Source organism: Chenopodium quinoa, unplaced genomic scaffold, assembly GCF_001683475.1.
Source record: "Chenopodium quinoa cultivar QQ74 unplaced genomic scaffold, ASM168347v1, whole genome shotgun sequence".
Classification (NCBI taxonomy): domain Eukaryota; kingdom Viridiplantae; phylum Streptophyta; class Magnoliopsida; order Caryophyllales; family Amaranthaceae; genus Chenopodium; species Chenopodium quinoa.
Window position 1 is genome coordinate 1,189,599 of NW_018743292.1, and position 13,076 is coordinate 1,202,674.

Consider the following 13,076-nt stretch of genomic DNA (forward strand, 5'->3'; position numbering starts at 1 on the left):
AAAAACAAAAAAAACTCAAACACACAAATTGGTTAATACTTAGTATTAAAATTTCAAAATAAAAAACATACTTAGTCATACAATTCAAAATGATGAAAAAAATTACATTTCTTGAACCAATGAACACTAAAGCGACGTAAACTAGACACTTGTCTTTGAGGAAAGTCATGAGTTTTTGGTTGGCAAGGTTTTTTAAAAATATAACTCCTCTTAACTGCATTTCGTTCATTTGCAGGGTAATCCATTATATTTATTCTTTTTCACTGATCATGAGGAAGAAGTTCAACATTGTATACCAAATTTTTCTCCAATGGTACATTACAAGTACTTGAACCACCCATTTCCATATCATCTTCTTGACTTTGAGGGGAGCTTAATGAGGGGGAGTTATTGGACTCATTTTCATGGAGTTTCTTTCTTTTAAACATGAATTGTCGAAGATCGGGTTGTTTTCTAGTAGCCTTGGATTTGTTTGAATTAGGTGAATCATTTGACATTTCCTAATTAAATTGAAAAATATATATCAATTTCCACAATTCACATCATTGCATAGAATGCATACTAATAAAACGGTAAAACCTAAGATTAAAATTGCAATTAAAATTAAAATTCAACAAAGATTGCAATTAAAATTAACAATAATTAAACAAAAATCTAGAAATTAGGGTTAACAATTGTCAATTGGGGATTTCAAATTGGGAATTTCGAATTAGGGTTAGCAAATAGCAAGACATACCATCAGTGACGGACGACCGAGGCTCGACGGTCAGAAGGTGGTTGCCTAGTTGCACGCAGGCGGCGCCGATGCACGCAGCTAGTGAAGAGGCTGCCGATTTGCGAAGACCGAAGTGGTGCTGTGGTGACTTGGTGAACTGGTGAGTGGTGAGGAACTGAGAGCAGCGACGCAGCAGGGCGGTGGTTGCCTGGTTGGTGGAGCAGTGACGCACGCCTCGACGGTCGATCTCAGTGGAGGCAATGGCGAATTGGAGGAGTTAAGACTGAGTGTTGTTGGCTGTTCTTCGTTCTGTAGCAGTGTCACGTTTTGCTTTTTTTTGGTTTTTTTTCACTTTTTTTTTTAATTTTTTTTTAAAAATGGGGGGACAGCTGTCCCCCATGTCACTTAATTGGGTCCGCCACTGATAAAACGAAGTAAGAATTAAAAGATTTCTTTTTCAAACTTCAAAAGCCGTAACAACACAACGTAATAAATTAATTAAGAACACAAGAAAATGCATTAAGGTCTTAAGCAATACTTGATCAACCTATACAACTCTTCAAACAGCTTATACAAATTAAGAACTTTACCAACTACTCCGTATTGTATACATATGTGTATTTCTCAGTGTTTTATATTAACACTAGCTTTCGTCTTGAGAAGTTCTTCATGATTTGACTTTTTTTTTTTTTTTTTAAACAGTCACCATCCGAACAAGAACTTTAGAGAGAGTGTACAACAATAAGATGGTGAAGCCTAAAAATAATTTGTTTGAACAAAAAAATAAACCAATATAAATGAATGGCCAACTTTTCAATCTTTGTTCTGAATAATCTGTTCAACTTTGAAGAAGAATCTCTTTCATTGGATCTTGTGGCAGTATCGTGATAGGCATAGAATCAATATTAGGCTCGGACTGTGAGAACAGAATGAGGATCTGCATGGTGACTATAACAAGTAGCAGAAACACAGCTGATACTAATATTCCTTGCCAAGTTGAGAAAAGGATGGTCCATAACAAGAATCCGAAAGCACCCATGCTAACCAAACACGACCAAACAATCATCACCTGTTCGTAAGCAAAACCAACAAATGCAGAACAATCATACACCAAAAGAGTGAGTATAGTAATCAGTTTTGAGATAGATGTTGCAAGCCAACAATTAATGCCTTACAGTTAATGATTGCATTGGTCGACCAAGATCTTGAATTTCCTCGTTGCCAAAACTTCCACCTGAAAAGTAATTATCCAAAAATGCATCCTGGTGGTGGAGTTCAAAGGACACAAGATTCACATCAAACAGCCTCACAATAATCAACTGAGGATATTCTAGTTATCTTTTCTATTTTGGAAAATTTCTTGATAAGAATTATTTAAGTTAAATATTTGTTTCAATGAAAATTCACAAGTATGCAACTCAAATAAAATGTTTTTAGAGCATGGTTTCCAGGAGAACAGTTGAAAAACAGTATCATATTGTGTTCCAATCTATGAGTAATTATGTTTCATGTTATATTACTTTTCACATCCTTCCAAAATGGATGCAATTTAAAGCCAAAGAAGTGATTTGAGAAGAGTGGCAATATAAAATCAGCAACATTATTCGCTATACTATTAATGGTTAAGTGTGAAGCTAGCTTATGCCTAAACCTATTTACCTAATTTTACGGTGTAAATCGTGAGAGATAGAATAATTTTAACTCTATCCAAAATTTCAAATGAGAAGATCTCTTCCGCCACCTTGTAGCCGTACCCCTGGGGATTAACCTCCCATGTTCACTTGTGGATATACTTCCCCTTCACTCCCTTTCCCTAGTGAGATTCATAATTTCTTACCTTCCTAAAATAAGAAGAAATTAGAATGCAGACTGATACTCATTTTACGAGCCAGCAGAATACCCTCTCCCCATTCTTTCTTGTCAAAGTTGTCATTATTTTAGGGTGCTTCTAATTTTGTTGGTTCTAACTATAGCTCCTAGTCTCCTCACCTTGGCCACAAACAAGTTTGTACACCACTGTGCAATATCATCGCTTGTTTCGGGCAATTCAAGCATCAAATGCCGCTTAACTTGCACTTTTACCTGCAACATAGAGTAGCAAGCACATCAGCATCAAGAAAGTCTCAAAAGGCACTAATAACACATCATAGCGAAAGAAAGAAAGAAAATGGGGAAGACCAAAATCAGCATTTTTGACTATATTAGCTAGATTTCTTTTACTTTGCCTCTCTTACTATATAAGTATATATATAATGACAGAATTGTCTACTACTTAGCACAATAAGCTAGTTTTCTTTTACTATAGTTCTCTTACTATGATGACAGAAGTGTCTAGTACTTACCACAGAAGATTTGCCCTTTAGTAAAGTTAGCAATGAAGGCGGGGAATTATCTCTTGCTACAGTGAAGGTAACATCATATACTGCTGGAACCAATGAACGCAAATGATTTACAGCTAGAATAAGACCCTGAAAACACCCAGATGGAAATAACAGTATACATCATTAGAAGGTAGTTCAAACCACATTGATAGTCCAGATAAGACCCTGAAATTAACCAGACGGAAGGTTATACTCTCTAGAACAGGCAACAAGAGTAGAATAGGCATGCACACATACACGCATGCACTCACACAAAAGATAGGGAAGTTAATAAAAAGAAGGGAGCAAGCTAAAGAAAATAGGTAAAAATAGAGAAACCTTTGTACGAGGAAGCAAAACGTGTCTGGGGACAGCTAATCCTTTTGAAATAGCAAACTGCTGAGCATCTAACAGTTTTGGGTGTGTGAAGCGAGTTCCTTCAACAAAGAGGCCCAACCAAAAGGGAAAAGGAAAATCCTTCAATTTCTCGTAGCCTGACTGTGTGATATTTACCATCAAATAGTTATTTTACAACAAGAAACAACTCAACCAATAAATAATAATCTTGAAGTACCTTTAGGATGCTTTGATCTTCAGTCCATTTCCTTTTGACAAAGATGTACTCAGAAAACCACATTGACCAACCAATAACCTGCATTTGTTGCACGAGATTATTGATTCTAAACATAAAGAAACACTAAGCCATCACTGCACAAGTACCATATTGTCATACCCTGACTGTCACCCTGCGATAAATTGCACAGTACAAAGGGGTCTAACGGTATGGAATCATCATATATCAATTTGAGTCCATTATTCAATCTGGTGATTATTTGATAAGAGAACTACTGGTTAACAAGGATATTTCATAACTCATGTCTGATGTGGCTACTTTTTTCTTACATGAACTCTTACAAGTTACAACAAATTACTATTCTCATCTATGGATAATGTTACGATCTACAACACAAAAGACATTACTCATTGAGAAATTTCACTTTTCAAAGTCTGAAAAATGATTTGGATGGAGTAACTCAGGATCATGTACTTGTAAATTAGCAACTGTGACAATCCAAATTCATATAAATGGAATGGGATAACCTCTCATCATGTAACTACAATTATAGGATTTATATATGAAAGGAAATAAGAATGTAAGTACAGCCAATAGAGAATTATTCATGAACTAATGAACGGTATAATCATACATAAAAAAAAAAAAAAAAAAAAAAAAACTTGAATGCAATTAGTTGGAAACAATCATCATTAGCAATATCTCAAATTCTCAACTTCTCAAGAGATTTATTTAGTTAGTCAAATGTTTCTTTTAAAATTAATATTCAGAGTAACTTATAGATCATCAAAAATGAACTTGTACATCAGTTGCATAAATATAGATCTGCTGTCGGAGAAACACAGTAGTCTCATCCATAGAAATTCACCGGAAATTGAAAATCTCAGACATGAAAACTCTTAATTCTAGTTTTATTTACAGCTAGTAAGGAATTTCACCCATATTAGTATATTACTTTGGAATCACAATCTCTCAAAAACAGTTTAAGCAATATAAACTCACCGGAAGATACTTTAAGACATCCTTCATGATAGCCATAGTACAACCAAGGCAACCTGCTCTCTGTTATAGAGCAAACAAACAGCTGTCAATGACTGAAAATTGGACATTTGGCCTAGATTATGATCAAAGAATTACAAAAGCCATTCTGATATAAATGTGTAAGCTTTTTTAATTATAATTCCAAAATTGTGTTATTATAGCAAACTGGCCGTAACTAGAGCAGTATATCTTATAACATCACACAATTCTATAAGCATACAGGCATTTCAGCAATGTGGTACTAGACAAATGTAATGTAACAAAAGAGTTACAAACGCAAATGCTGCATTCATAGAGTTATAGACTTATAGTAGTTCTAGGATCTAGAATAAAGTTTTTGAAGAGCACCTGAGCTAAAACCCATCCAATAAGCCAATCAATGTCACTTCTGTGGTTGGAGATAAGAAGAGCATGTTCTTTACCTGAAAGAGGTGTCATTAAGTTGAATAAAAGAGGTACAAATATAGGATACGGAAAAACGACCTATTTAGATACTTCCAAACAGTTATGAAGTACTTAAATAAAGGAATTCTTAGATGAAATGTCTCAGAATCAGTGTGCAGCTCCACCTATAACAACCCGATTTTTTAACAAAGGAAAAACAGAAACAGAAAACGTAAATGTATCTAAAAGCAAATCAATGTCGATTCAAACCTTCACGCCAGCCCACCAATCAAAGAGCCAAACAGTCTCCAACCATAATAGTTCTGTTACTACTTTGTTAAATTTCCGATACATATCTTTTGACAGGGGTCGAACTAAGACATAAAGAATAGCCTGAACACACAAGCACAACAAAGAAAGGGTTCAAGATATGCATATTAGTCAAAGAAAATCATCAACAACACACAAAAGCAATTATACAGCCTGTTAGCATAGAAATAGTGACATAATTCTGTTTTAAGACAAATAACATGGTGTTTCTGTGTGTATTGACATTATTTTGTGGCCTTGATCATACTACACAACATCAAAACAAATCTCGCTAAACACAAGATAATCAAAAATCTAAATCCAATGGTCCACCCACCTCTCTGGCAAGAAGCACATAAATGGATTATATTATATATCATTATATCAACCATATCCTATTCTCCTAGCAACAAGCAATACAAGTTAACAAGAAGCACATTATTGATCCCACTTTCTCTAGGATTGAAGATTCTAATGTAGTACTTCGTACATAGTAATTTGGGGGCCAATACCAAGACTCGTTCCGAAAAACCCAAGTCCTATATATAAAGTATAAACAACCTTCAACCATTACACATTCACCATTTCGTTCCAAATTCTATTCTAGCTATTGTAGCCCAGACAAATTGAACATATGAACTACTTCCCTTTTTAATCAAACATATTTACATATACATTTTAATGCTAAACTTAGTGTAAATTGCACTAATATACCCACAATGCATGTTATATAACAATCCATCAGATGATTAATATATTAGCCTAATTAAATTTCAATTCAAAGATAATAATTCTAGGCTATCAATTTTACCCAAAACTAAAAACCCATCAAACAATTTTATGCAGCAGAACCAACATTAAACTCATTATTTAAGAAAAACCCATCAGAATTCAGAAGTATATTCAACAATCAATTTGACTATAAATAAATAAATAAATAAAAATAACAACAAATTATAAACTACAGCAAATGAAGTGGGGTTTAGTGTTGTTACCTGAATGAGATTAATAATGAGGCCTGAAAGAAGGAAAATTAATCCCACCGGAATAATTACAAAAATAACAGGTATTTCCATTACTTTGACACCTTAAATTTAATTTTCCAGCTTAAAAATAAATTAGCTTCTTAAATAAAATTAATAAAAATAATTAGGGAGGCATTGATCTGAAGAGAAAGATGGGAGACCAATCTAAAAGTTCAAATGCTGGGATTATCATAATTTGTAATTTTGTATGCACATGACGTGTGAGCAACAACCCAAAATGATTAATTAATTCATTAAGTACACTAATTAGCAGCATAATAATATAATCATTAGCATCATCATTTTGGAGTTGACTCATGTCTTGAAAATGATACGACTTCAGGTGCTGGGCTCTATGAGTACACCTTGTGGACTTGTATCTATTGATAGTTGTGGGTCGTGTCGAGTGAGTTAGTGTGAATTGAGGCTAGTTAGGCCTAACTCATAAACTACGGGCTGTATATGTTGAGATTTACAAAAGGATAGTCCAAGCCTATGTGTCAGTATGCTGATCCAATAAGTTTATGATAATTTTTCCAATGTAAACACAAAATGTCACTTACAAAGACTAAAATTAGATGGAAATTAATTTCATGGCTACAACAAATTAAAGATCCCTCGTGTTGATTTTACCAAGTATCGATATGAGAGATGGATTGAAGAGTTGCCGAAGCTAATACAAAGTTCATAAAAATCATAATTTTTGCGATGGAAGCTTTATCTATACTTCGTATGAGCTTGTAATGGTTCTTATTTTGGAGTAATTGTTAATGAATATCAGTGTTTGTGTAAGTGTACATGTCCGTATTATAATAGATTTATTTTTATACTCTTCGTACTCTGTATTTTTACATACCCCTTTTCTGATTATTGATTCGACTTAATAGAATACAAATTCATGCATAAGGTAAAATCAATTAAATGTTAACAATTATACGCAATTATATTAGTGGCGGGTTTTACATTTTCTAATGTCAAATAACTCGGTAACATAATACTATAATAGTGATCAATAATCGGCAATTGGCCAATTGCTAACACCCGTAGCGATTTTACCTTGTGCCACTACACAAGAGTTCTGCCGCTCTACTTCTACTCAAACAAACGAAACTGAAAGAAAAGAAAAGAAAAGAAAGGTTAGGAAAGTTAAGAAGTGCGAAGACAAACAACAATGGCAGCTCCTCACCCTCAACCGCACCATCATCAACCACAAACCCTAGAAGAAGTTCGAACCCTTTGGATTGGTGACCTTCAAATTTGGGTTGATGAATCCTATCTTCACAGTTGCTTTGCCCAAACTGGCGAGGTATCATCTCTCTCTTTCTCTTTTTTTTTTTTTTTTTTTTTTTGATTGATTTTGATTGAGTGCTAAATTTATCATTTTTTATGTTCCTTTTATGATTTTTGAGGTGGGGTTTTGTGGGTTTTCTGATTTTTTGTTGTTAATTATAATTCCAACACTATTTCTGGAAGCAGAAATCCATTAATTTTGTTGGGATTGTAGCTGTTTAATTGATGGGTTGGTTAATTATTTAATTGTATATGTTTTAAAATAGAATTTGGCGTTGTCTATCTATTGATGAAGAATTTGTAATTAAAGTTCGATTTTTCAATGATTTACAGCAAGAATAAAGCTACTTTGAACGAGCCTTGTTTCTTTGAGCTAAATCCAGGTTTTCTGAGAATGTAATTTGAATTTGTTTGATATGTATTGCTTAGTTTAGTCGATTTGAGACTTCTTCAATGCCCTTGTATGATCTTAAGCTCCTATTGTAAGTCGAATAATCACATCGGGAGTTGGAAAGATGTTCGGATATTAGGTTTTGGAGGTCCGGTGAGGCGGTTGGTGGGGACTGACTGGCTGAGAGCCTGATATGTGGGTGCCATTAGGGGGCAGGGTTTGGTTTCTGGTTGTACCAAGATTGTCATGGTAAAATAAGCTGTGGAGTATGTACATTGTATGCCTTTTATTGTCATAACATATATCACCATCTATTGTGGCAGTGAGGCCTCTCCAGTTTTCTCCTTTTCCCCTGTAACAATAAGAAAATGGTGTGTCACTAGTTTAAAGTTTTGAACACATTATCATATCGACAAGTAATGCATCTAGTCACTTGAAAATAAATGCAGCTAGTGGTGGAATAAAGATAGGAGTAAAAGCTCACATATAGGAGTTAGAACACTTGGAGAGTGTAGAAAATTGCTTTGTGGATGTTCTGTTTAAAGACATACAAGAATGCTCCTGAGGATCTCAAATTCTCAAGTAATTCACTTTCAGAAGACATGGATTGAGTAGCCTGGCTAAGAATAGTTAACTTGAATTTTTTTTTTCCTTTGTTCATGGGAAATGGCCCCCTCTCGAATCGTGCGTAGTTTCTATGATGGGTTAGGACAAAAGCAGTGTATGTTCTGGCCTCTCCTGACCTTGCTTCTGTGAAAATGATACAGGGTGTGGTGATTGTTTTTACTGTTATTGTTATTGGTAATGTTGATGTCGTAGTAAAATATTGTGAATTATCTTTGTAGGTTATTTCTGTGAAAGTCATACGTAACAAGCTTACTGGCCATCCAGAGGGGTATGGATTTGTTGAATTTGTTTCACATGCAGCTGCTGAACGTGTTTTGCAATCATATAATGGAACTCCCATGCCAGGAACTGAGCAGCCTTTCAGATTAAATTGGGCATCTTTTGGGATTGGAGAAAGAAGACCTGATGCAGGTCCTGAGCATTCTATCTTTGTGGGTGATTTAGCCCCTGATGTTTCAGATTATTTGTTGCAAGAGACATTTAGGGCTCACTATCCTTCAGTTAGGGGAGCAAAGGTTGTAACTGATCCTAGCACTGGTCGTTCAAAGGGATACGGGTTTGTTAAATTTGCAGATGAAACAGAGAGAAACAGAGCCATGACTGAAATGAATGGTCAATATTGTTTGTCAAGGCCCATGCGTATTAGTGCTGCCACTCCTAAAAAGTCACCAGGGATCCAGCAGCAGTATGCTGTAGCAAAAGGTAACCTATTTTCAGGCATATAGCATATCAATACTTATTTGCAAGTCTTCTCAGGACATTTTTGCATCTGGAACTTTTCCTCTGCGAGTTTGATTATGCAGCATGTATTCAACTTTTTGTTACTGTGACAGCCTTATATCCCGCTCCAACATACGTAGTGCCGCCAATCCAACCAGTACAACCATTGCCAGTAGAAAATGATCCGAACAATACTACGGTAAGTGGGATTCAGAGACTGACCATGTGTAATTTCGACTTTTTATAAATTCTTATTAGCTTTTACATGTACCCTTTTTTATTTTCTTATTTATTTATTTTTGGTTTTTTGGCAGATATATGTCGGCAATTTGGACCCAAATGTGACAGAAGAAGAGCTTAGACAGCATTGCTTGCAGTTTGGAGAGATTGGCTATGTCAAGATACCAGCTAGTAAGGGATGTGGCTTTGTGCAGTTTGCAACTAGGTAGGTGTATGTAGCTTTCTGAAGCTGGAATCTTGTTCTGAAGTGCCAACATTGCAGGATTTTAGTATAGATATACTGTCTATTTCTCTGCTTTTTTCTAGCCTCTTCTGAATGGATTCTTCTTTAAGATTACCTGAAGACTTGACTTTGTTTCGATTATATTCTGGTTATCTGTGTTATCCTTCTCTTTTGACTAATAACTTAGCAATGAAATATATGGTGCTGTTTGCAGGGCATCTGCTGAAGAAGCTATGCAGAAGCTGCAAGGAACTGTAATCGGTCAGCAAGTAGTGCGTGTTTCATGGGGCAAGAGCCCAACTGCTAAGCAGGTAATGTTTCCCTGGAAATTTAAAGTCCTCTGTGTATATTGCATCCTTTTGGAGTACATTTGCTTTCAGCTTTGTTTTTAAGCAAATTCAGAAACTGATACTTGACTCTAAAATATCTATAGGACTCTGCTGCATGGGCTCAGCAAGTTGATCCAAGTCAGTGGGGTGCATATTATGGCTATGGGCAAGGTTATGATGCTTATGCATATGGTGCTGTTCAGGACCCATCCTTATATGCGTACAATGCATATGCTGGGTATGCTCAATATCCTCAACAGGTGTGGTTTTTATCCCTAAGTTCTTAATACAGTTGTTTGCTTGTTTCTGTCATAATGGAAATGGAATTGAGCCTTGCCTCAACTTTTCCGTAACATACCATGATACAAACTTCTCATGGTTGGGTAGGGTCTGGGGATGATATATGAATGCTGTTTCTGATGAATTTTGCATAGAATTGAAAGAACATCCTTTAGCAAGAAGGAAAAAGATGGGAATACAGGGTAATTGAAAAACTAGCATGAATATGTGAACAACTTGAATAATAATTTGAACTTGCTAGATGACTGATGAGCTGATATGGATCTTGCTAATGCAGAACATATTCATTGTATACTTAATTATATTTTTTTTTATTTGGGGGGGGGGGGGTCAAGAAAGGATTTTTTAACCTCTGAAGCTTTGATTACAGCACAAAATTAAGATTTGTTTATAATGTTTGAAGCTTGGATGTTGGACTTTAGCAATATGCAGTCTTTCTGCTATAAATTTCTTTTTTGTTGGGTGCTGGGGATGGGAAAGGAGTGTTTATGCCTAGACGCACAGAGGTTGAAATTCAGTAGATAAGTTAAAATGCCAGTCTTTTGTCCTCGTATAGCTCGGGTATTCACCTTTACTAGCTGTGGTGTTGATTACAGCCTGAAGGTGTTCAAGACATGGCTGCTGCTTCCAGTGTTGTTCAAGGAATGGAGCAGAGGGAGGATCTATTTGATCCCCTAGCTACACAGGATGTTGATCGGTACTCCCAACTTCTTTTCCGCTGTGTTTCATCTGAATTTTTTATGGCAAATTCTGATACTAACTTTTTTTTATTAATTTTTTTCTCATCCTACTCCATCCAGGCTCAATGCAGCTTATCTTTCTGTCCATGGAAGTGCAATGCTGGGACGTCCAATGTGGTTAACAACCTCTTCACTTGCAAGACAGGCTTCAGTTGTAAACGGACCTCAGTAGTTATTTCATTTTCGACTGTTTTCAGTTTTCATCAGTATTAACAAGCTACAAGTCATGCAAGCTCCATCATTAGCAGCTAGTTTTTCAGATGCTTCTGCACAAGATGAGTAGATACAGTAACAATACATAAATATGTTGTGGCAGTCTTTTAGTGATTAAATTTTTGCCGTTGTATTATACGTAATATATGCGAAGGCAATGTTATGATCTTTTGGTGCTGGTTACAATGGAAGCTATGGAGCAACTTTGCAGGTTCTTGCTTCTCACATTTTCAAGGACTAAGGTTGTTGGCCTCTAGATTAAGTAGATTGAGGGCGTTGTCACTCGTATTCCTAGGAAGTGGGACACTCGGCTAGTTAAGGATAACATGATAGAAGCTAATTTGTACGAGTATCAATCTAAGTTTATCAGATTTTTTTTTTTTTTTTTTTTTTTTTTGACGGGAAGTTCATCAGAATTTGGCATATACTATATACTACATACTTTTATACCATGAATTCAAGATATTGAACCTCAACTCAGCAATAGCAGAAAGAATGTTAAGCAGGCTTATTCTACTACATGCTATAAAAATTTATCAAATAGTCTAAGATTATACGACTCCGTATACCAACATATATGACTCTTACAGTCTTACTATAGATCAGCTAGCCTCTTTTCTACTGCAGTTATCAACTAACATAGATGATCATATCCAAAATTTATACCAAAGGTAAGGTTTCTCTACACATATGCAACACTTCCAAGTATCCCCAGTTACAGCGTGCTTCCACAACCATGATTCGATTTCAAGTAGAATTAGTCATTGTGCCTGCTTCTCCAATACAGTAGTTGCGTTACCAGCAAGAGCAGCCATCAAATCCGACAAACTCGTGGTTGGATTTGGCATTTTTCCAAGCGCTTCACAACAGACTCTTGCATGCTTTCGGACTCCTTCAGAGAGTTTAGTTAAGTCCATCTTGCGCATGGCATCAACAATTTTGGCTTTATGGATCATCGACGACAATTCTTCACTGTTTCTCTCTTTGCTTAACTTTGCCAAGACAGTAACTACGACGAATGCAACCCTATGTAAAGTCGTGTATTCAGACCTCAAAAAGTTGCTTAGAGTAGAGAAAACTCCATCATCCCAAATCCTTGATAGGTACGCGTCTATAATAGCTTCTGTAATCATTTTTGCTCGTACATCAACCTCGGTTTCCAGATTAAAAATGCACATCACAAACCACATTGCACGTTGCAGGATTTCCTGCAGATCAATTTCTTTTGAACCAAACTTCTTGGTGAAACCAACGACATCACATTTGGATTTTATCATGTGTTCCTTGAGAATTTTCTGCACCAAATATACTTCTTCCTTTGTATACTTGTGGTTGTAATAAACACAGAGCATAACTAGAATCCCTGCGAAAGCTTGATGAGGTTCAAGGTCATGACCGAGTTTATCAATGTTTCCGGATTCGAGAGCTTCTGTATAAGACGCAAGAACAGTCGAAGCTCCAATTTTCTGAAAAAATTCATCAACAGAGATCCCATTTTCTGTAATAAAAAATCAAAAATAAATAAGAAATAATTAATTTCATATTCCTTTCTAAAAAAATCTTTAAAATATATTTATTATAATTATATACATATA

The 13,076-nt window shown here is 35.5% G+C and overlaps 2 protein-coding genes across 2 annotated transcripts; one reads left to right on the top strand and one right to left on the bottom strand.

Annotated features, from left to right (window-relative positions):
• Positions 1-1,104: 1,104 nt before the first annotated feature.
• LOC110736204 (1-acyl-sn-glycerol-3-phosphate acyltransferase PLS1-like) lies at positions 1,105-6,553 on the bottom strand. The gene is made up of 10 exons (XM_021916368.1): positions 6,379-6,553; positions 5,345-5,467; positions 5,229-5,259; positions 5,039-5,121; positions 4,652-4,711; positions 3,650-3,727; positions 3,415-3,573; positions 3,058-3,183; positions 1,891-2,797; positions 1,105-1,784 (listed from the first exon to the last, which is right to left on the bottom strand). Exons 1-9 carry the CDS (start codon positions 6,457-6,459, stop codon positions 2,648-2,650), a joined length of 891 nt encoding a protein of 296 aa, XP_021772060.1. The 5' UTR covers positions 6,460-6,553; the 3' UTR covers positions 1,105-1,784; positions 1,891-2,647.
• Positions 6,554-7,434: 881 nt separating this feature from the next.
• On the top strand, positions 7,435-11,691 carry LOC110736205 (polyadenylate-binding protein RBP47B'-like). The gene is made up of 8 exons (XM_021916369.1): positions 7,435-7,714; positions 8,935-9,418; positions 9,550-9,635; positions 9,751-9,881; positions 10,114-10,210; positions 10,333-10,488; positions 11,125-11,225; positions 11,329-11,691. Exons 1-8 carry the CDS (start codon positions 7,580-7,582, stop codon positions 11,438-11,440), a joined length of 1,302 nt encoding a protein of 433 aa, XP_021772061.1. The 5' UTR covers positions 7,435-7,579; the 3' UTR covers positions 11,441-11,691.
• The last annotated feature ends 1,385 nt before the right edge of the window (positions 11,692-13,076 follow it).

Bases quoted from the DNA above. Each gene is read 5' to 3' on its own strand.
- LOC110736204 (XM_021916368.1), bottom strand. From the start codon at position 6,459: ATGGAAATACCTGTTATTTTTGTAATTATTCCGGTGGGATTAATTTTC. The intron at 5,468-6,378 runs GTAACAACACTA...TTGTGTGTTCAG, and splicing joins TCATTATTAATCTCATTCAG to GCTATTCTTTATGTCTTAGT. The intron at 5,122-5,228 runs ATCTAAGAATTC...ACTTAATGACAC, and splicing joins CACTGATTCTGAGACATTTC to CTCTTTCAGGTAAAGAACAT.
- LOC110736205 (XM_021916369.1), top strand. From the start codon at position 7,580: ATGGCAGCTCCTCACCCTCAACCGCACCATCATCAACCACAAACCCTA. The intron at 9,419-9,549 runs GTAACCTATTTT...TTACTGTGACAG, and splicing joins GCAGTATGCTGTAGCAAAAG to CCTTATATCCCGCTCCAACA. The intron at 10,489-11,124 runs GTGTGGTTTTTA...TGTTGATTACAG, and splicing joins ATGCTCAATATCCTCAACAG to CCTGAAGGTGTTCAAGACAT.